Source organism: Hippocampus guttulatus, chromosome 15 (genome assembly GCF_054856545.1).
Source record: "Hippocampus guttulatus isolate MCC_2025c chromosome 15, RoL_Hgut_1.0, whole genome shotgun sequence".
In the NCBI taxonomy this organism is placed as follows: Eukaryota; Metazoa; Chordata; class Actinopteri; order Syngnathiformes; family Syngnathidae; genus Hippocampus; species Hippocampus guttulatus.
The window spans coordinates 11,185,286-11,207,261 of NC_141275.1; the positions used below are offsets into that span (position 1 = coordinate 11,185,286).

The following is a 21,976-nucleotide window of genomic DNA, read 5'->3' on the forward strand; positions in this document are numbered from 1 at the left end:
AACAGCTCGCAGTGAATGACTTCAGGAATTTGAAGGCTCTACTAGATGCCGGCAATGTCTTGAGCTGTTTTCATTTTCCTCCAAAATGAAAATGCCAAAGGATTTTAGAAGCATTTTTTTGCTTCGCCGTGTGATCCAGTTCCTGCTCATTTGTTTGTGAAATGCTTTGCGCCTTGTGACGGAAAGTTGCCGCCTGTAGATGGTTCACTCTTGCGTCTGAACCACTCCCAAATGTTACAAATGGGTCCAACATTTGGCAACCCCGCCTCCCCAAAAACAACAACAACAAAATCCCCCAATTACCACATCACTTACTCCATGCTTTGATGTCGTTTATGCCAAATTCTTATCCAAGCATCCCAGCGCAAATTGAGGCTGCCAGACTAGAAAATGTCTTTTGAAACTTCAATTGTCCAATTTTGGTGCGTCCGTGTGAATAGGAGCCACAATTTCCTGTCCTTGGCTGACAGGAAAGACACTAAGCATGGTCTTCTGTGGATGCAACTTCAGTTTAGTTTCGGTGCCAGCCATTTTCAGACCCTTCTTTACCCTACCACATGAAAATAAATAAATCAAATAAAAACACATAAAACATACCTGAGATTAAATGCCTGGATTAAAAAAACAACAACAACAACAACAACATGAAAAAACATCCTTGGCACTGAATGAGTTAAGTCTCACGGCATTAGTAGGCCGTAACGAGCCAAATGTAGCAGGTTCGGGCCTGAACATTTCAGATTGTTGAATTTGGTTCATGTTTGGACATCGAGTGATGGCTGCAAAAATATGGATTTACATTTCCGGCGGTAATTCCGTCGAAAAACAGTTTGGAGTGTATCTATATGAAAAATATGATTAGGCATCACTGCCATGAGAAACACGTCAACAATTATACTGTATCAATTTGCTGAAAGAGTGCCCCGTCCTCCTCAAAAAAAAAGAAGAAAAATCTGCAACTAAGTAAAGTGTATACAAAAAGACACACCGGGGTTGTGTATTTGAATAAAAGTCTGCCCTGCTCCTAATCCTCATCTTCCTCCCAGCAGGCAGAAGCAACATTAATCTGCAAGCGACTGTGCTCACAGCCGTTTGCAGCTCAGACATCTTCTTCGACTGCCGGTGGCACTTTGGAAACACTCAGCATCTCAGCGCGCCCATCAGCATGTGCGTGTGAAATGCCACGTCGAGCAAGACAAACCACCGCCCGGCACACACAAACACACACACCAGGCAAAACCCCCTGGAACCCCCCCCCCCCCGAAAAAAACTGCAGTGCAATTCCGAGGTCTCAGTAGTAGCTCTGCTGATAATAGGAGAGTCTTCGGGTGCTTTTTCATTTCCAATCTGGCACCGCTCTGCATCGGAAATGCCACGGAATACACCTCGAGCTCAACCCCCCCCGGTGCGATATGGAATAACCTGCAGAGCACATCAACTGTTGAATTTGGTGTTCAGGGCTGCTTTTTACGGCCGCTCTGACGGAACCGCTCGGAAATTCGCTTGTGCATGCAGTCGTGGGGACTAAAAAGTGCAGACGTGTACACACACGCACGCACGTGCGCGCACGCGCGCGCACACACACACACACACACGCACGCAGACGAGTGAGCCAGTGGGCAGAGAGAAGGGATAATGGAAGAAGTGTAAATCCCATACGTGCTTAATCCGGACACTTACAAGAGAGTGTGATTCATACTCTATTACACTCCACTAATGGTGCCGAGAGACGCCACGGCACGCAATCAGTCAGCAGACTTGAACCTACAAAATAACATCCATGAATCCTCTTTATGAGGACTTAACTGAAGAGAGTGTAAAAGGTCAGAAATAAAGCTTTTGTACTTATTAGCTATTAAAACACTGGCGGCTTTGTACCACGCCCACATGTGTTTCCATGCATTCGAAAGACTTGAGTTCTGCGAAGGTTAGTTTGTGGCTTTGAAGTGTCAGTGACGAGGGTCGGACACGAATGGAAGGACACCCTTTGAGGCTCTATGAACTTTAGAAGGAGCTTATTTGTTCACTTGTAGCTTTGGACCGAAACAAAAAAATGCAAATGGAAGAACTGTTAACACAGGTGTCAAACTCAAGGCCCGGGGGCCAGATCTGGCCCGCCACATCATTTTATGTGGCCTGCGAAAGCAAATTATGTGTGTCAGCTTCAATGATTTTTGCTAAAATCCGTACGGAAATGTGAAATTGATATGTGTCATAAATAATGTTGAGATTATGCAATACTTTTGTTATCCTATTAACACTCACTCAAACCATAATTGAACAAACTACTATAGTTTGACTTGACTGATTTCAAAACTGGTAATCCATTCAAGTCATTATATATCAAGATATACTTAGTTTCCGTCATAACGGCCCTCTGAGGGAAGACGTAACCCCAAAATGGCCCGTGACAAAAAATGAGTTTGACACCCCTGTTATAACATATTTCATACATGTTTAAGATGGGAGCAGCAAGTAGACACACGTGATTTGCGGGCCACATCAAACTATAAACGGGGCAGTGGGGGCTGGATCTGGCCCCCGTGCCTTGAGTTTGACACCTGTGCTCTAAATTGACCATAGTTGGTGAACAGGAATGCTCGTTTGTCTCTATGTACCCGACGATTGGCTGCTGACCGGTCCCAGCCTTTCACCTAAAGTCCCCAGTTCAGCCGCCACCAACATAAGGAGAAGCCGGATGGATGGACTCAAACTAAGAGGAATGATGCTACTTGACATGCTGGGAACACAAGAAATGTGGCGTGCTTTGTGGAATCAACTCACCTTTCTTGTCACCGAAGAAGAGAGTTTGCTGTGCCGGGTTGGACCACTGGAGGGAGGTGTTGTCGTTGTACTCCACGCGACATGTCATGTTGGCCGTCCCGCCCTCTGTCACGGTGACATTCTGAACCAGAGGATGCTGACCGCTGATGCCTGCAACACAGAGAAAATACAAGACATGACGCTTCATTCATGAAATAGCTGTAAATATAGAATGCAAAACAGATTTAAGGTGTTGGGTCTGTGTGTGTGTTGGGGGGGCAAACATATTTTGGCATCCAACCACTGAGACTGCCGCATAGGAGATCACGGCTTGCATTTTAGCCTGCGGTGGCGACCCTGAAACCTCGCTACACAGAGAAAAACAAATTAAAAGCTGCTCCCCGGGGAGCTGAGTGCATGTGTGGGTAGCGCTATGACCCCAAAAAAAAAAAAAAGAACCGAGACAAGGTAACAGTAGATTGCAAAAAAAAGCTTTCAGCACCATGGAGAGGGTTTGCAAAGGTTGAGCACAACGGACAGCTCATAGTACATAGATCGACCATTTTGAGCTTTTCGAGTTCGGTTTCGAACCTCGCAGCTGTAAGGAGGCTGTGCCAACCACTCCCCACACCGCGTTGCCCCTATATGTGCCGTATTTGTGCGTATGCCAAGGGAGGGAACAAGTAAACAAAAATAACCATAAATCTATCTCTGTTCCCATCCCCAGAGGATGGGCTTTAAAGGCTGTGTGAATAAAGGCTTAGGTTAGGAAGATTATTCATCCCAGACTTAACTCTCATCTTAACTCCCCCAGGAGAGGATCATAAAGGAAAAAAAAAACACAGTGGAAAGAAATTAGGTGTGTATATTTATATATATATATGTTTGTTTGTTTTTGGAAAAAGGGCACGTTCAAAATGAAAGACTCCAAATGAATTCCTGACTGAGTAGCCGTCAAATACTTAAATTGACAGCCCGGGTGAGATAAACAAAACGCACAATCGGAGCTGGCGTGGAGAGATGAAGCGGGAGCGGGAGATTGTTGTGAGGAGGTGAAGGGTAAGTCAAAGAGCACGGGTCATTTCCAGCGTTGATGAAGGCCTCCCAAGGTTAATCATGCACGGAAAAGATAGAGAGGCAGGACGAGGAGGAGGCAAATGGATCGGAGCTTTGGGAAGAGAGAAATATGTTTTATTCATGCAAGTTTTGCATGAGGCGTGCTCTGGCCTGTGATTTACCAGCTTCTCGCCGCTGTCCTTGCGCTCTTTATTGCTTCTTCTCTGCACATCACTTACTTTTGCCTCATTTTCTTTCCCCCCAACTTGCGCCGACGGGCTGCCCATACATACCGTTCAGCCCGGTGGGAAAGATTTAATTTCCTGGGCTCTGGCCACAAAGGGGAAGTTAATAGTCAACCTCCTACATTGATGGCTCTCGCGGGTGATGCTCAAGAAAGGCTGTGCAGAGTATCGCATAGTCACAGGTGGCTAGCGTAGCCCCCCAAAATTGTCCTGAAGTAACCATCCTAATAAATAAGTAAGTCTCCACTGTAACATTAAACGGGCCACAGGATGAATTGTTTTACATTACGGTTTTACAATGGTTAACTTCTTTTTACTCTTTTAGAGCGGGAATGTTGCCATCCCCCCCTCCCGAGTCATTCGTCACGGAAGATGCAAGTGGAGTTTTTCTTTTCACTTGTACAACAGTTAAGAATGTTGAAATGCCTCCTAAAACATGCCTGAACAGTTAATAAAGGTTTGATGATGGGGGGGGGGGGCATTTTGAACCCCCCGAACGGATTACTGCAGCTCCGATTATTTCCTCGGGGAAAAATTGTTTCGAAATTTGTCTGCGCTTTTATTACCGTGGCTTTGTTTGCTTGCGGGCAATGTTCTCTCTCCAGTCGGGTAATCTATTCGGGGGGGGGGGGGGGGTGTTCTGATATTGGTGAGCAATGACGCAACATTTACGGAAAATCCTTTTTGTAATAACGGCATGATGCATCTTCACAAGTTTTGATGTTACATATTCAACTTTCTTGAGAATGTGTATTGTAGATTTTCAACCATTCATATTAAACGGAACCAATTTAAAAAAAGTGCTTATGAATTACTGAACCGGTTGTAGTGAATTTATATCATGTATCAATTTCACTTCTTGAAATGTTCTTGATGATAACCCCCCACCAGTCTAAACACTGCATTCTGATTAATAACGTGTTTGCGGAGTCCAAATAAACGTTACTGCACAAGGAGGAGGCCCAATGACATCCAAGAACGCCGGTGCGTGAAGGGTCCACTGGGACCGAAATGGCCAAAGGGGCCGCCATGATGGTTCTATTAGAACAATGAAGTCTTCTGTGCGCCTAATTGACCAGCGGAGGAGCTTCTTTGGTTCTCCCTTCTGGCCACCCAAACCTGATTTAAATGTATCTCCCGAGGAAAGGAGGCAGCTGCTCTCTCCTGATTTCCATGTCTAAATTTAGATCTTCTCTTCAACTCGGAGCGTTCCCCTACTTTCTTTTTTTTTTCCCTCCAGTTCAGGCGTATGCCGCTCGATTCCCTCGCATGCCGCTCAATTCCCTCGCTCGCCCGGGCCCCCGGCTCTGTCGCTCATCTCCTCTCGGAGTTGATCCCCGAAGGGTGCATTTCCACATTCTTTGTCTCTTATTTTCATATCCTCCCGCGCTCCTTTGCTTTTATCTTGATCCTTCCCCGACATGCTGGCTCTCCAATTGTGCTCGTGAAGAGCGTCGGGATGGGGTGTTGGCGCGAGGTTGAGTTTAATTGCCCTCGCGTTCTGAATGACGTGCCAAGGCTGAAGCAGGTCAACAGCTTCCTCATCTGCATGACATTAGCGAGTGTTACGACAGGGAAATCAGCTTCCCTTCACTCGTTTAGAACTTTACCTACGCCGGAGGTGAACGTTGCCTCTGATCGAATGGCAAATAGTTTTGAACTTCCACGTTTTAACTTGACGACAGCTGACTCTCTGGATGAGCTGTGCGTTAAAGTGGAAGCACTCATCAACATCCCATTTCCTCACTCGAGCATTAAGAGCGCATGTTCTCAGAACAATCAAAGCTGGCCGCAGAGTTTCCTGACAATCATTTGGACCTGTGCCTGCAGACCACTCATCAAAGCCAAACTACAGCAAACAATGCCAATGCTGCATCAAGATTTTAATTTTATATATTTATCTTTTCGAAAGCAACGAAGAGCAACCTCTCCAAAAATGCATCAGCCCCAGTGCTGAATGAAAAGCAAACTCGCGGACAATACCAATACTAATAAGCTAAAATTCCACACGCTTCCGTTCTGTTTTGCGGCATGACCTTTCAAGTAAGAGTCTTCTAACTTTCCTTATTTAGGCATTCAGGATGCATTGAAGAAGAGGAGAAGTGCAGCCAGACAGACAGCCTGGAGCTGCTGACCTTTATGTCAGGACTGGAGCTCAACCGAGCTGTACAACTATGATGTATAACCATGGAGGAAAAAAAAAAAAAACGGAGAAAGGCAGAGCACGGTTTTTGGTCAGAGTGGTTGCCTTTTAAATTACTGGAAATTAAAACTCCAATTATCGAGATGACAAAATTCTTGACAAATTTCCATTCTATAATGTTGATGACGTTCCGAGATTAAGAAACATCAGGAAAAACGACCCTGGTACGCATCTGCAAATGGTAAGTTTGACCTTTCCGACAAAGAGCTCAAATTTCCTATTACACAGTAGGCTGAAGTCAGAATCAGCGAGTGTGTTTGAGATATTGCCAAAAACATTTTTTTGCGAGTTCCCACTGACTTTGACCGCGAATGTCCAACCCCCGCCGGTGCCGAATTTGAACAAAGTACTCAAATTTAAATTTAACGGGATGAACGCGGCCTCAAAACAAATATCTTGACCACTAAATATAAACCAGTTCTTCCTGCAGACAAAAGGGCATTTGTGTCAACGTTGAAGAAATTCACTGAAATGGAAAGAGCACAATGATTGCTAAAGATCATCACGCCGGTGGTTGTTCCATCAACAAAGATATGCAAACAAGAGCTGTTAGGCGCATTGGGAAAGTTGGTCCAACAATTTGTGGGTGAAAGCGAAACATGTTTCCTAACTATTATAGCCACAGAAACTCAGTTCCAATCTTTCTGTTTTTTTTCTTACTACCACCTACCTATTTCTCCTCAAAAACGTGACGTTCTGTGTCACATTTTGTGCCTTCAAAATCAAACACTGACGCCATTACACCATGGATGCAATAATGAGCCGTCAGAATGCACTGTGACATCTAAATTACATGTTCTTGTTAGTAATTGTTAGTGTTACCAAAGTGAACATTTTTAAGATGGCGCTAAAATGGTTTCAGCACATTTTTTTTACAAGCAAAATAGAGAAGGTATGCCGCTTGCTTTGTTGAAAGAATATTTATGAGCCACTCAGTTTGATCAGATATGGAATAAACCAGTCCTATTAAGAAGACAGCTTTCCACATATGTTTGCTCCTTTTCCACAGGATGGTTCCTTATTTTAAATTTTGATACAATGTACAGTAATTATTCACACACACATACACAAAAAGAAAAACATCCTGGTAGCAGTGAAATGGGCTTGACCCGCTTTGCTTCATCAGGGCCTGGACTACTTAAGATAAGATAAGATAAGAAAACCTTTATTAGTCTCGCAATGGAGAAATTCCCAATTCACAGCAGCAAAGTTATGAAAGGAAGAATTAAAAGAACAAAATATAGGAGCTGCTGGAAAGGCAGCCACTCTCGCGGCGCCATCTTGAAGTCCAAATATTCATCTTGGACTTTACTACTTGCTGTAATTAATGGAGCATGTAATTCTGCTGTCTACCAAAATGACACAGATGAATGTCCAGCCATCAATTCATGCCCTCAAGGTCAAATTCGCTTGGGTTATGCAATAGGAAAATGACCAAACAGGTAACAGGAAGGGAAGGGGAGGGAACTTAATTTTTGATGGCACTGTACAGACCGACATTAATTTGGGCATCCTTGAGGTAAAAACGGTAGCACCTGCGTTGAGCGTAGATCGCCACCTTTCTTTATTTGCAGTATGTTATTTCAACAATGTCCTGCGTCATTGTGACAAAGCAGGACAGCAAAGAGGACCACTCACAGCTGGGGCCGGAATGAAGAGGGCGCATGGCTGCATCACTTAATAAGGTCAGCATGTTGTTTTCTTCCCAGTGAGAAATGTTCACCGACCCAAAAATTGTCGGGTACGTGGAAGCACACAAATATCTCAAGAGATTTTCTTTATGAGACAAAGAAGCAAAATTAAATGACGCCTCTATCAATCCATCCTTTGGTGTTGAAAGCAAATATGAAGCATGCTCGACAATTTCACAGGCAGGTCTTCTCCTGGAAATTGATATAATTTGCCCTTGAATCAGGGCCATCAATTTAAAGGGACAAAGATATAAACCTAAGTGGAAGATGTTCAAGGTGATATCAAGTGTCCTCTTGTCCACACTCGCTGGGATCTTACAGTTTTGTTTTTTTTTGAGCCAAGGGCATACAACGGATGGTTTTAAAATGGAACTAAATTGGCCTCCATGAATACTGCATACACTGTTGTCTTCTTCCACGTGGAAAATTCATAGAGTAGAAGATGACAGCTGCAAGGTGAGTGAGAGCAATATATATATAAAAACATAGGTGCTTGTCTCAGAGGGGGGAGAGGGAAGCAGGCTGACATTTCTGCATGCATTTCTGCATCTTTATTCATGATCGCCTCGTTATCGGAAAACATTTGTTTGTGGGGAATTGTGAGACTCATGTGAATATACTCATGATTATAACTGTTGTTGTGCTCCAGATAGAAAAGTGTCTACCGCCCGATGGAGTTTGAACTTTAGACACACTTGCTAATACTATAAATGAGAAGGTGTGTCGAGGGCGAGTTGCCATCGCATGAATGGAGCTCAGCTGCCACGAGAGTGACATCATGACAGCAACGGCAACAGGGTGAGTTAACGGCTCCTCTGTTTGTTGTGGACAAATAGCGAGAAACTATTAATTCCACACGATTGACAGAATCGATGACTTATGCCCTTCCCTAGTTGTTTCCAAAAGAAAAATAACTGATACTCATACAACTGATAATGGTGATTTGTATACACAGTGCGTGGTTCTAATCGTGGTTTCACATGTGCACAAAAATATGAGGATTGTGAGTTACTAAGTGGCTTGCAAAACATGCGCTGTAAATAAACCAGCTTGGCTCTTTGATGAACAAATGCAGGATTCCCATTGTCGGGTTTTTATTTACAAGGGATTTGAAAGCGGCCGACTTTTCAAAACTGCAGCGGATCCTGGGAGGCAAATGAACTTTCATCACACTAAAACAAACACTCGTACAGCACAAACTAATCGAATGACAAGCAAAAACAAAGGGAGACGTGTGCTTGACTTTCAATTCCACAACATCTGTTGACCGAATTGAAGTGAGGTGGGTTTCTTAAACCAGACAATGACAGCCAGATGACAGTTAATGATCTCTTCTATTTGTCAAATTCTGGCCTGTGGATACTGCAAACGCTTCAAATGAATTTTCCACTCCAGGAGGACACACGGGTATGAGGAATGATGAAGAGTAATGGGATCAGACATGAGGTTGCATTTACAGCGCTACTATTATTGCTGGCGATGATGATGATAATGCGACGGTGGCAGAAGGGAAAGGAGAAGGTTAACTGTCCGAAACTCTTGACCCACTCAAAGCACTTTGGATTACGGTATGGATTCCCGTATTGTACAGAGACGACATTTTATGGGAGCAGATAATCAGCACTATTAGAAGGATAGCAAAGCTTTCCGTTACTTGACACAAAAGACTGTTCTTATCGTCCCGGAACTGGGAGAGGATTTCTTATGCTTCTGTCAGAATCAGAGAACGCTACTTATCACCTAGGTAGAAAATTAGTAGGTGCAATTCAACGCTCCGAACCTTACACAGAGGTTGTAAAGAGTGTCTAAAGGCAAAGCGGGTCAGGTTTTACCTGTTTTGTTATCAAAACCGAAAGACTGTGTAGTGGTTCATTAGCACTAAACTACAGCAAACTATTTCTCGGTTTCTTGTAGACTTGCCAATTGATCGAAACGATCATTTTCACCAACCAATTTGGTTTAGCTTGATATCATTTTCATTTTTTTTTTTTCTTCAGTCAAAATTGGCGGTGGACCACTGACCCTTTTTTCCAGCATCATGAATGGACGGCAGAGTGGACCAACTGTGACCCAAAGCAAAAGGAACTAAAATGCCGGGCAATATTGGCTGGAGATTGGGGAACCCTTTACAATGGAAATGCAATTCACTCCATGCATATGCCAACGTGAACGGCACTGCTTGTTGGAAACTAGGCGAGCAAGGAACACATGTCATTCTAATCCTACATGGATGGAGGTAAACCAAACATGGCCACCACTCACCTCTGACTTTGCCTTTGGAAGCCATCACTGGTGTCCACAAGGAGACAAAAAGGGGGTTGTGGGGGGTTGGACAGACAGCGAGAGGAAGGAAGAGAGGGAAAAAAAAACAGAAGGAAAAGGGACAAAGACAGAATACATGATTAGACAACTGCTGGAATGACAGCGTGTCTCTATATGAGGTGTATGAAAGGGGTTATAAGGAATCCCTCAAAACTGAGCTCACACCACGCTCACTTTAAATGAATCGACCGCAATGTAGGCATCTCGCCATTTGACTGTCCTGTAAAACTCTGCGGTTATCGCTGAGTCAGCGGTGCGTGTCATCCACGCAAACGCCGTTGAAGGCCGGCACCCGCCGGTGACTGACAGCAGCGTAATCGCTCGCGAAAGGCCCAGACACGACTGTCCTCTGAGAAGGAATAAGTTATGACATGAGGCAGCCCGACAAGCCCCTCGCTGAAATGCCCCACTCTCCCCCAAACAAGAGAGGACAGAACCAAGCGTCGCATCAGAGAGAGCGGCGAGTGAAACAAACAACACAGATTGCCTATTTCTGTGCGTGTGCATTTGTGTGCGCGTATCCAGCGGGAGTGTTTTATACACACACCTTTGCTCAATTGACGGATCCATTGGATTGGCTCCGGTGAGGCTGAAAACCTCAAAGAGACAGTTGGAAAAAAAAAAAGAAAAAAAGAGGACAGGATGGGAAGACCCAAGAGAATGTCACTGCAGGCGCAATCTGCAGGTGACATGCATTAAAGAAGAAAAAAAAAAAGCACTATTCTTTGTATCTTGCATTTATTTAAAAAACATTTATAAAAGCTGCCGGATTCGAATTAGCAAACTAATTTTGCTTCCTTCATTCACTCATTGAACTTCGCAGATAGGAAAAGTAACATTAAGGACATGAATCATAGTTCAGCAACACAAAAAGCTGTTTTGGAGTAAAATCACAGTGAGAAGGCAGATGGGGGATTGGGGTGGGGGGCGGGTGGGTGACGTAAAATGGAGGAAGGCTTACTTGCCGTGCACTCCGCAGTTGTATCTGGGAGTATTACAGTTACTAAGCAACCAGCACAACAGTTCCACAAGTCCCAGGAAGCTGATATTGTAGACGCTTTTCATTTGGCTCTCTCTCAGTCCTCCATTTTCACATGCCACGTGCAGATTGATTGTAATGGCCACCTATTACAAGTTTGCCGCACTCCTGATTGGACCCAATGCACTCCAGTTAGGACATTTGACTGTCGTAAACCAAGGACTGCAGGAAAGCATTTTAAACGACAGGGGGTTTAAAGCACAGAGGGAGTCCCTTATCGAACAATATCAACCTGATTATTTGATTGACAGACTGGTTTATAATAAGGAGAATACCACGAGGAAGTACAAAATGTACTAAAGGTCTTGTGTATGAAGAATCGTACAAACCATTTTTAATGGTAGCAGAAAGATTAGAATTCAGAAGGACCTGCAGTTAATTAATTATGATGCACAAACTTCAATTCCTCTAATTATGCTCGTTGTAAGTTTTTTTTTCTTAAGTACAGTATTATAGAATGAAATTTTTATTTATACACTAAATACACATATGACATATATGCGAAGCCTGGAACAAATTAATGACACTTCCATTCATGTCAATGGGGAACAATGATTTGAGACAAGCATTTCGAATTACAAGAGTGCTCATAGAACAAATCTAACTCCTAGCATCGCTGTATTGGTCTGAACATGAATGTAGCCTTGCAATCGAATACTTTGGTCACTGCGGCTCAAGGCTAACACGACGAGCAAACAAAGAGTGCAGGTGGAGAGAGTGAGTGTCTGCTGTCACAACCGTGATGCTCAGATTTGTGAGCGGCTTGTTTTCAGTCTCCGAGCGTCAGCAGGGGAGCTGTCATAAATAAACTGTGTGATACTTCATACAGGCGCCACCTGCTGTGACTCACATCCACATACACTAGGCACTGTGGTGATCACAGCAATCCCTGAGGGTAAAGGTCTCCTGGGAGGACCAGTGTTCATTTGACAGTCTTGTCACAGCTGCTTTTTTCTAGCTGAGCACTATTTAGAGTTTTTTTTTTTTTTTGTTTTCGCCTCAATCTTACTCACCTCCTCTGGATTTCTTTCCAAGGAGGCAGATGTACCCTGCAGCCGAATCTTGGCGTGACAATGAAAGTACAATCACGCTGGTTATTACGTCACAACATATCACAGCAATCCCCAGAGGGGCACGAAGGTCGATTTGTTCTCACTTTCACTTGTTACAGTCGAATTGGGTCCAGCGATGAACTGGATTCTATAGGTGGAAATGCCTCTACTAGACAATCACATTTTTGCTTTTTTTTTTTTTGTTTGTTTTGTTTTTTCAATCAAATGAAGTACAGCGAAAATGTGACCACGCACAAGAGCATTATAGGGATTCCCTAATTCACAGGTACTACAAGGGGTTCTAAGACATACCACGTGACTCATTACTGGTTGAGCTGATTTGTGATGTCAGAGAGAGCGAAAAAAAAAAAAACAATCGTATTAGCATACTCTTCAGCTGAAGAGGGCATGCGTGGCTGCTTGGTGGCAGGCTGGAGAGCGTTCTTGAGTAGCATCTGCGTTTCTTTTTGCCTGACACACCAGCAGCTACGGAACCGGGATCCCACCAGCGTGCAGACAGCGATCGCCGGGGTATTCGGCTGTGTAACGTACTGACGCGCGCAACTGTTTGAATAAAACGAGGCCAATGTATGCGCCGTCACATTCCCAACGAGTCATTCATAAACTCGTGATGACTTTCTTGTTAGTCTTACAACAGCTCGGAATAAAGACAAGGGGGGGGGGGGCAAAATGTGTCTTATTTAGCCCAGTTTACGCTAACGGCTGCGATTCATCTCGAGGCAATAAAGACGATGGTAAACAGTGTTAATAGATGGAATCAAGCTTGCTTAGCGCAGCTTATTGCCAACATACTGCCTGCTTTATTAAATCTGTCGACTGCATCATTGTTCCCCCTCACATTACAGGGGGTTACACATCTGTTGGTTTTGTCACTCAATATATTTTCATTTCCACTCCTTAAAATAATTAGCACGCACGTCGGTGAATCGTGGTTGGGATGCCCGCAGAGGACGGATGGTCGGACATGTGTGTTAGCATCTGTAGTGGTGCGCAGGCAATGAGGCGCTGTGTGGTTATGTGAAGGACGCCATGCAATCTGGCCTTTGTAGCGACACAATGCCGATAGATAGAACAGACACGCTCACCGGTCACCATGTCAGTTTATGATTGACGCTAAAATCAGTGAGGAAGAGTGGTACCTTAACTTGGGTTTTGGTCGCCGTGATGACAGAAATTTTACAATGGCAGAATGATGGAAATGCAAGCAAATAATGTGTGTTTTTTTTTTTTTTTATCTCGACGGGAGTGCAATTTCTATTATTCCACCTTGTTTTTTAATCCGGGCTGGTCTTTTGATGCGGGGTGCCATGAGCCGAAACAGTTTTGAAGGCTTCATTGCCTCATTTGCGAGCCTTCCTCCACATATTACGCAGAGCGGGCTCGGCGCCTGTCACCTGTCGCGATAAAAGCGTATTTTAAGAAGGACTGCTGATATCATCTCTTGCAGCTTTCTTTTTTTCTTGGGAGATTGTAGTCTGATGTCTCATCATTTGGCCTTTTCTCCTTTGCGAAGAAGATCTCCATGCAGGGATGGGTGTGATTTACTCATTTTGGGCTTACTTCTTTTTACCGCCGCATCACATAATTGAGACAAGATTGCCAGGTGTACGGAGGCACGGGAAAATGCACCTGATTTTCAAAATAAAACTTCTTGCCAATTACATTTTTTTTTTTTCAGTCTCCCTGTGTAGTCCGGTACTAAATGGCTTTGTGGTTCAGGACCGTTGGTTTAGATGACACTTTAATTAACTACCATATTAGAAATGATGCAATCTAGGTCTACACCACAATTTAAAAATGAAAAAGAAGATCGCAAATGCAACCCGGGTAATTCACAGCCTGTCGCTATACCTAAAGGTGGGTCAGACTGAGTGACAATAAGTGCAACCTGATGATTTTGCCGAACCGTTAAAATCCACAAGATGTATTTTGTGCATTACGACAGTAATAACTGCGACGCGACTTAATTACAGTTGCCGGAGCATTACTTAGTAAAGGACAAGTTACTTTCCCTTAAATTTTTCCTGTCAAGCAGACATGCAAATTGCTTTACAATGGATTCTCCTTGAGGGAGGATTGCTGGTATATGACATTTATCTTTGTGATGTGCCATCTATTTCTTAGGTCTGGGAGCTTGGGAAATTAATTCGACATGATTACTCGATGCAGAGAATGCAGCAAAATGTCGCCACAGGAGAAGTGGGCGGCCATGTAAGATCTTTTGACTCATCTCGGTGAATACCGTTGGTTCACGGGGGGTCCGTTTTTGATGTTTGTATGCGAAGTGTTAAAGATGATTTACGTCTCTATTCATCCTTGCCTTTTGCAAGCGTTTTTTGGTTTGTTTCGTTATTTCCTGGTTCTTTGTTCCCAGCGTCTTTTGTTGTACTCTGTCAGTCTGTCATTTTCGTAAATCAACATTTTTTGTGTCAAAACCTTATCTGTGTCCACGCTTGTGGAATCCACCTATGTCTGGATTATTCCGGAGATCCAACAAAAGAAGCCTTTCAGCAAAGGTAACACAGACATTGAAATGTTTCATCAACAATTTTTCCCTCCAAACCGCAGATTTCTGCGTAATTGCTGTGTGTGTGTGTGTGTGTGTGTTGTGGATCCTCGATTTACCTCAAAGTTATGTAATTAGGACCCTCAAGTGAACTCAGTATGATGTAGTTCGGTTCTAGACCACCACACTAGAATATTAAATTAACATCGCTCTGACAATTGAAGTGACTTTTTCCCCTTTGTAAGGGCAAGACTTTTGGCGCAGATTTGAAATTGAGCCTTTGTATAACTTGCGAGACGGCGACCGAGAGAGGCTGCAAGAGCTACAGAGTCAACGCGGAGAGGATCTAGGAAGGGTCAACAATAAATCTTGAGCACTCGGTGTCAGTTGAGGAGAGACCAAACAATGAGGACAAAACTGGACAGCAGAAAACTGGAAGACAGTTTTCTTAACCAAGCAATCATATTAAAAAAAAAAAAAAGAAAATAAAATAGACCAGCAAAAATTAAACCGGTCCGCATACACAAGCGCATGCGCCCGCACACACGGACCGCTTATAAAACGCCGCCTTACGGCGAGTCTCCAGATTCCCCCTTAGCTCGAGAAGCGCATTTCCATTTCTACAAAAACCCCGAGGGATATCAAAATCATGAATCAAGTGTCGTCTAACTAGGAATTGCAGCGGGATGTGGCGTACACACACGCGTGCGCACACACGCTGTCAAAACAGGTGCTGGCGGCGGATGATGTACAGTCCGGGTAGAGCCCATAACTCAGCAAATGCTTTCCGTTTCCACTGCTTCTTCAAATGAATAGTTTAAAAGGTGAACTTCAATTGTGATCGATGCCTCCGGGGCTAACAAAAGCGTTGCTGGAGACAAAGCTTTGAAGCAAAAAGGCGTACGGTCACCAACCTATAATCTGCTGCCATTCATCAGAAGGGCGAGGGGACAGGAAAACTTAACAGATAATACAATCTTCTTTTTTTTTTAACCAGAGGTTAACTTCCTCCAGGATAAGATGTGTAGTATCATTCAAAGGTGAGGCGAATGAATGATCTCTTTCCTTCTGGTTGGGTTCCCACCACACACCAAATATAAAATTCTATTGGCATTTCAGTGACGGTAAATCACTTTATCTGGTCACACTAGCATATCGTGGCAACGTCATATTATCGGGAATAAAGGAACCCAGTGATCATTTTAGTGAAAAGAAATTAAAAAGCCCGGCCACAGGATAGACGATGTTCATAAACCAGAGAGATGTTTTATCCCCTGCGATCTAAAAACACGTAGCCCGTCTGGAAAGCTCCGCCTCCTCTTGATTGTGACTTTTTGATCAAAAAATGTGTCATCGCATTTTGCCGGGCCTGAATTATACAAAGGTCAGCGAACAAAGGCGGGCAGGTGCCACGCTGCATTACAAAGGCGAGAATGGCGGCAAATTGGCAATATGTTCAGTGTGTCTCAACGGGGTAGCTGACAGGTGACCTCTGCCTCAAGGGAGCGTTTGGTATCACACGAAGGGAGCTCGCTGTGATTGTTGGCGCTTGGAGTCAAGGCCGGTGCCTGTTAGCGCTCATATTCAAACCATCGCCTTTATATCCCATTCTACTTATGGCATCAGGTGCCTTTCCTGCATGTTGAGAGGTGCATGAACCAAAAACATTCCCAGTGATGGTTCATGCGCATGAATATGAGTTTGCTGATACGTTTTGTGATTGGGCATCTATTGACCACCGGGCGACGAGAGGAAGAACGGTTCTAAGAAACTTTTCCCCATCGTGATAGGCTCTTAGGTTTTTCCCTTGTTTACTTCCCAAAACTAAACCAGGCCAAGACGTAAGCCGGCATGTTTTGAAAAAACCTTATTGAGAGTTGTCTAAAGTTGAGGCTGAGCTCAAACCATTTATTCACGACGCCACTTTCGGTCCAGTCTACCAGGGGACTTGCGGCAAAGCACCAAGCTCGTCTCCGTTTCAATCTCTTCACATTCATATCTCATTAATGCATGCTCATGCGTCCGTGCTCATTAAGACGCATTCCAGTGTGCGGCCAGACGCATGTTCAAAGTCCTGCGTTCTGCCTGATCTGACGTCCAAATATAAACAGAAACATAACTTATCGCGGACATTGGTCGATGTAACATACAAAGCAAAATCTGACAGTGACGTGGTCTTCCTAATGAAGCTACAAGCTCAGATTCCCTCCGGGGAGTTGAAGCGAATCCAAACAAGCAGCTCAACCGGGGCTTTGGGAAGGATCGTTTGCTTTGACAACCAGCAGCTCCATTTTTTTTTTTTGCTCTTCCCCGAAATTACACTTGTGTTATTTGCCGTAAGCTAACAACAGGGTTATTCTGTGAGATAAGTCATTATGTCATACGAAGGTGAGAACTGAAAAGATGACAGCGTAAATGTGAACAACACCAAACGAAGAGAAGGAAGGGGGGGGGGGGTTAGTACATTCTCGGTGTGACCCGGTAAACTGCAGTAATAAGAGATTTTTTTTCTTCTGAGGGTACGGGTAAAAAAAGAAAAGGCCTGAGTATTGTTTTATTTAACTATACTATAATATACTACACTACTCTTGCCCTATTTTTATTTTACTAGCCCGTCTATGGCATTTGAAGCATCAATCAAGCCGACTTTTGTAAGTTATGCGGTTATTTTTTTTAAATGCGCAAGGTTGAATTGTCTTTGTTCATTTTACATTTCAAACAAGAAACATTGTTGACTATTTGACTGTGCGGAGTTGAATGTTGATTAATCCCGGCTCCAATCAAATGGGGGCAAAAAGGGTGCGCACGGCTCGGCTGCAACCAGCAGAAATGAACCTCATCTGTCCTGGCAAAGATGTACGGATCAACAAAAGCAAGATTGTGTTCAATTACTGAAGACAAATGTGGCAATGGACAGAAATGGAACTAATTCTTTTGTCGTCGTCTAATTGCATGAAATAAATAAGCAGATGACTTGCTTTCCCCTCCACATCGAATTAAAGCTGACCCCCCGACATGCTCCAATTGTGTTATCCAAAGGCACCCGGGGGACCCGTGTAAATGCGACAGGGGGCGGGTTCGGAGGGCGCAGCTGCGTGTAGCCAATGTGGCCTCCGGAGGACGATACACGCAGGCTTATTGTTCCAAAAATAAAAGAAAATACATTGATAGGTTTTCTATTAGTACGACACCCACGTCCGTATTCCATGTCTGTGTGAGCTTATTGAAACTTTCGAATACTCTCCCTTTGTCGTTTTCGCCCGAGGTGCTAATTGGATATAGATAATTGAACATTACTATCTTGGGAGGTGGCTCGTCCCATCTGTTCAACGTCCGCCCCCGACATCACAGTGCTCCACATGATGCAGCCAAGCATCCCCCGAGCACCATTTGCATCGCATGCACATGAACTGCGGAGAATTTAGAAGGTAACTGGATGCACTATATTACCTGAATAACCGGAAACAAGATCCTGAGTGTCATTCACCAAATGCAGCAGATATTCGACCCTTAAAATAGAGGCGCCGGCTTCTGCTACTCCTCCATACAACACGGACGCTCAAATGAGTTGATAAATACGGAACACAAGAAAAAGATAGGTGAACTGCTTGTTAATTTTACGCCAAATCAATCAACAGTCACAAATGTAACACACCTCAAAAAGGTTAACCATTTCGTACCTGGGCATTTTGCTTTTAAAAAGGATGTTTTCAGACGAGTATTCGGTCTTGAGTACTCACCGATACCAAGTACTGATACCACGAGTACTTGTGTGAAATAAAATTCAATTCACACAATAACATAATCCAAAGAATATTGGCAAGGGAGTCGGTCTCGGTGGCTGGTATCGGCAGCCTACGCGACTCTCCGATACATAATATTGACTATAAACTTCTGAACTAGTGTGACAACTCTATTTATTCTTCGAGTCTGGCAAGATATGTACATCATTGCATTATATTTTCATAAATTAGGATTCCGGATTTAGGACGTTTAAAAACGGAGTCAGTTCCCACATACAGCTCCCAAATCATGATTCCACTTAAACATAGCTCAGCTTAAATCGTGTTAACTCACACTCGATTCAAAAACGAGCTTGACTTGTTTCACGTAACGTGGCAAAATAAAACGTCATTGGACGGAAACTAATTTGACTGTTTAAAAGTGGTTTGTCCATTCTTTGCCTTTCTCCGGACAGTCGGCGATGAAAGGACACAATGGCTGCTTCAATGCCGTATTCTGACTTCTTGTGCGTCAGACACAAAAACATCTTAAATCTTTCGGTAGGGAAGGTTTGGACTCCGATGGAACTCTCAAAGCAAGCACGAATGTCAAGGAGTGGCAATGTCACATCCATCAGCGCTGACTTTTCTGTCAAAGCCAGACAAAGGTGTTGACACCCCAACACCACATGGTGAGTGAGGGGGCCATTCAAGTGTCACTTACTTGACACACAGCCGTGCTCTCATAGCTGACTGCTAACTACCGTCAGTCAGCCTCCAAACTCCAGGCAAAGGCCGTCGCATATATAAGACGGTGGTGAGCACGCCGTTGGGATTGAACAAATGAAATATGTTTCCGTCCTCTGAGGGGGCAAGTATTCAGCCGGTACAATCACACCTGTCAACTCGTGATGGCTATCGCGTATAGCCTTTTATCGGGGCAAGGACCATATCGGGGGAACCGAAGTTAAAAACTCACATGAAGGTCGTAGAGCAGCCGAGCAGGGAGCAATACAAAGGGAACACTATATTAAAGCCATTTACTATGAAGGATATCCATCCATTTTCCGATATGTTTATCCTCACAAGGGTCGCGGGGGGTGCTGGAGCCTACCCCAGTCGTCTTCGGGCATTAGGCGGGGGACACCCTGAACCGGTTGCCAGCCAATAGCAGGGCACACAGAGACGAACAACCATCGGCGCTCACACCTTGGGATAATTTTGAGTGTACAATCAGCCTGGGAGGAAACCGGAGTACCCGGAAAAAACCCACGTGCGCCCGGATCTTTGCACTGTGAGGTCGACGGGCTAACCACTGGACCACCTGGCTGTTATTAAAGATATACGATCACCAATACAAATGCTATGGTTAGCTTTCAACAAAAACTATAAATCGGTATATATCGTCAAGTGCCTAGTTGTAAATGGCCGTAACCTATTCTCTTTAGCAATCTTCCAATTGTTTATGTTAAGGATGATGTAGTTTCCCCCTTGATGGATAATTGTAACAAAAAGCAAATGCTCGCAGTCGTTCCTGCTCGTATTGTCATACTTTGCACAATGCCACCGGCGAAGGTTTGACCCACATGTGAAAAACTAGTGCCATAGCAGTGAGCGTCTTCCTCGCCTCTATTCCTCGAGAGACTCCCCAGGCTTCTTTCCTGGGCCCCATCCTGTTTTGTTTTGTTTTTTTGTCCTTAACATGAAACTGATAGACTGTGACATTCCCCTCCCACAAATTCCTTGCCTCTCCACTTAACTCTTCAATATTCTGACAGTTCAAGTCGAAGTTCCGGCTTGTCAAGTTGACTTGTGGCTGACATCTACTGTGTGGACTTCACCTCAAGCTGAATTTTAACAACTCTGAGCGGATGCTTAAACAATCCAGACAACCGCCGCCCAAACCAAGCACAAATCATACGAGCAAACAGACTGTAATATATGCCTTGTACGATCTTGAATATGAAATAGCAGAGCTAAGCAAACATTTTTTTTTTTTTTTTTTATGTGGCTAATCCTCAGAGAAGCAGGGAAACCGGGGCCGGGCTAGCGTAGAACTTGCCTGTGCGCCAAGCGTATAAAGGCGCATAAAGCATAATAATTCACTTATTTCAAAAATTTTCATCAATGTGTTCCGTGATATCTACTTTATATTTGTAGTTTCCTGTTGTTGTTAAGGGACATGGTAACTTGGGGCTGCTTGATGCACTGCCAGCGAAAGGCCGATCGACAGCAAAGGGGTTACATTACGTTCAAACCATGTCCCGAGGTTTAGGGCCTTTTTCATTTCTGTAAATATTTTGGCTTCACATCAGCAACAGCAGACTTTTAGCAGCAGACTTTTTATGGAGCAGTTGTGCTGGGCAAAGCGGATGACTGGAGGCCACGATCAAATACCTCCCGTGTTTTAGTGGTAGACGGTAACTTCCTACATCAGCACACATCCACTTAGAGCCATCAGCACGCTTGCACGGAGCCGCCTGTTAGTTTCAGCCGGCTGCCCCCACTTTCCTTAAGAGAAGCTCTCATATTTAGCGGAACATAAACGACGCACGGGCATCCGTCTACGCAGAAGGCGTTTCGCTCTCGGCCTCAAATTAGGGAGGTGCTCTTCCACGAGTGTAGATGGAAAAAAAAAAAAAAAAAGATAATTTGTTACACAAAGAAGTAAGCCTATCTACGCTCAATGCTGAGAAGTGTTGCACGTGCGCGTGTGTTCGAAATGCAGTGGAAAAAAACGCGCCTGACTTGTATTGATTGGAGTGGCCCAGCGCGCGGCGCGTATGTGAATGCGGCTTGTGCGAAGACGTGGCTGTTTATATTGCCGTGTACGTGGGTGCCCTCTGCATCGATCCCCCCAATTGTTCCAATTATCTGCAACTGCATGGAACTTAATATTGCTATTTGCACAAGCATGAGGGGGGCGGGCGGGGCGACGCGAACGGCCGTATCGACAAAGGTGATGCGGAGTCACGGCCGATGCTACAAATCGCGCCTTGGTTTTGTTAATGTTGCTTATTTTTCAGCAGCACGCAACTCATTGGCTGTGTTTTTTTTAGCGTCATCGCCCCGTATTTATGGGATAAAAAATATCGACCTGGACCACTTTCCATTGGGAATAACCGCAGTGGCTTGTTAATAAGCACATGACTGCTCAACAAACTTGGAACGTCCTGCGATGAATACCGTGCAAATGAGCTAATAAATAAACACAAAAAAAATCTTGAACTGGTGAGGTTTATATATAAATATGTTTATATATCATACCACATCTTCTAATTATATTGTGACGTTCTTGTTATTAAAAATAAATAAAAATCAGGAAACAACTTTACTTTTGTCGAATGTAACATAAT

At 44.1% G+C, this 21,976-nt stretch overlaps 1 protein-coding gene across 3 annotated transcripts in view; it reads right to left on the minus strand.

Moving 5' to 3' along the window:
- cadm2a (cell adhesion molecule 2a) overlaps nt 1-21,976 on the minus strand; it is a 154,098-nt gene that overhangs the window by 44,185 nt on the left and 87,937 nt on the right. For 2 of the 3 annotated variants that reach the window (XM_086131075.1, XM_086131073.1), the window contains exons 2-3: nt 10,221-10,247; nt 2,785-2,934 (exon numbers count right to left, since the gene is read on the minus strand). In XM_086131075.1, the coding sequence (XP_085987201.1) occupies nt 2,785-2,934; nt 10,221-10,247 (177 nt within the window). The remainder of the gene's footprint in view (nt 1-2,784; nt 2,935-10,220; nt 10,248-21,976) is intronic. The other variant, XM_086131074.1, reaches the window with a different exon arrangement.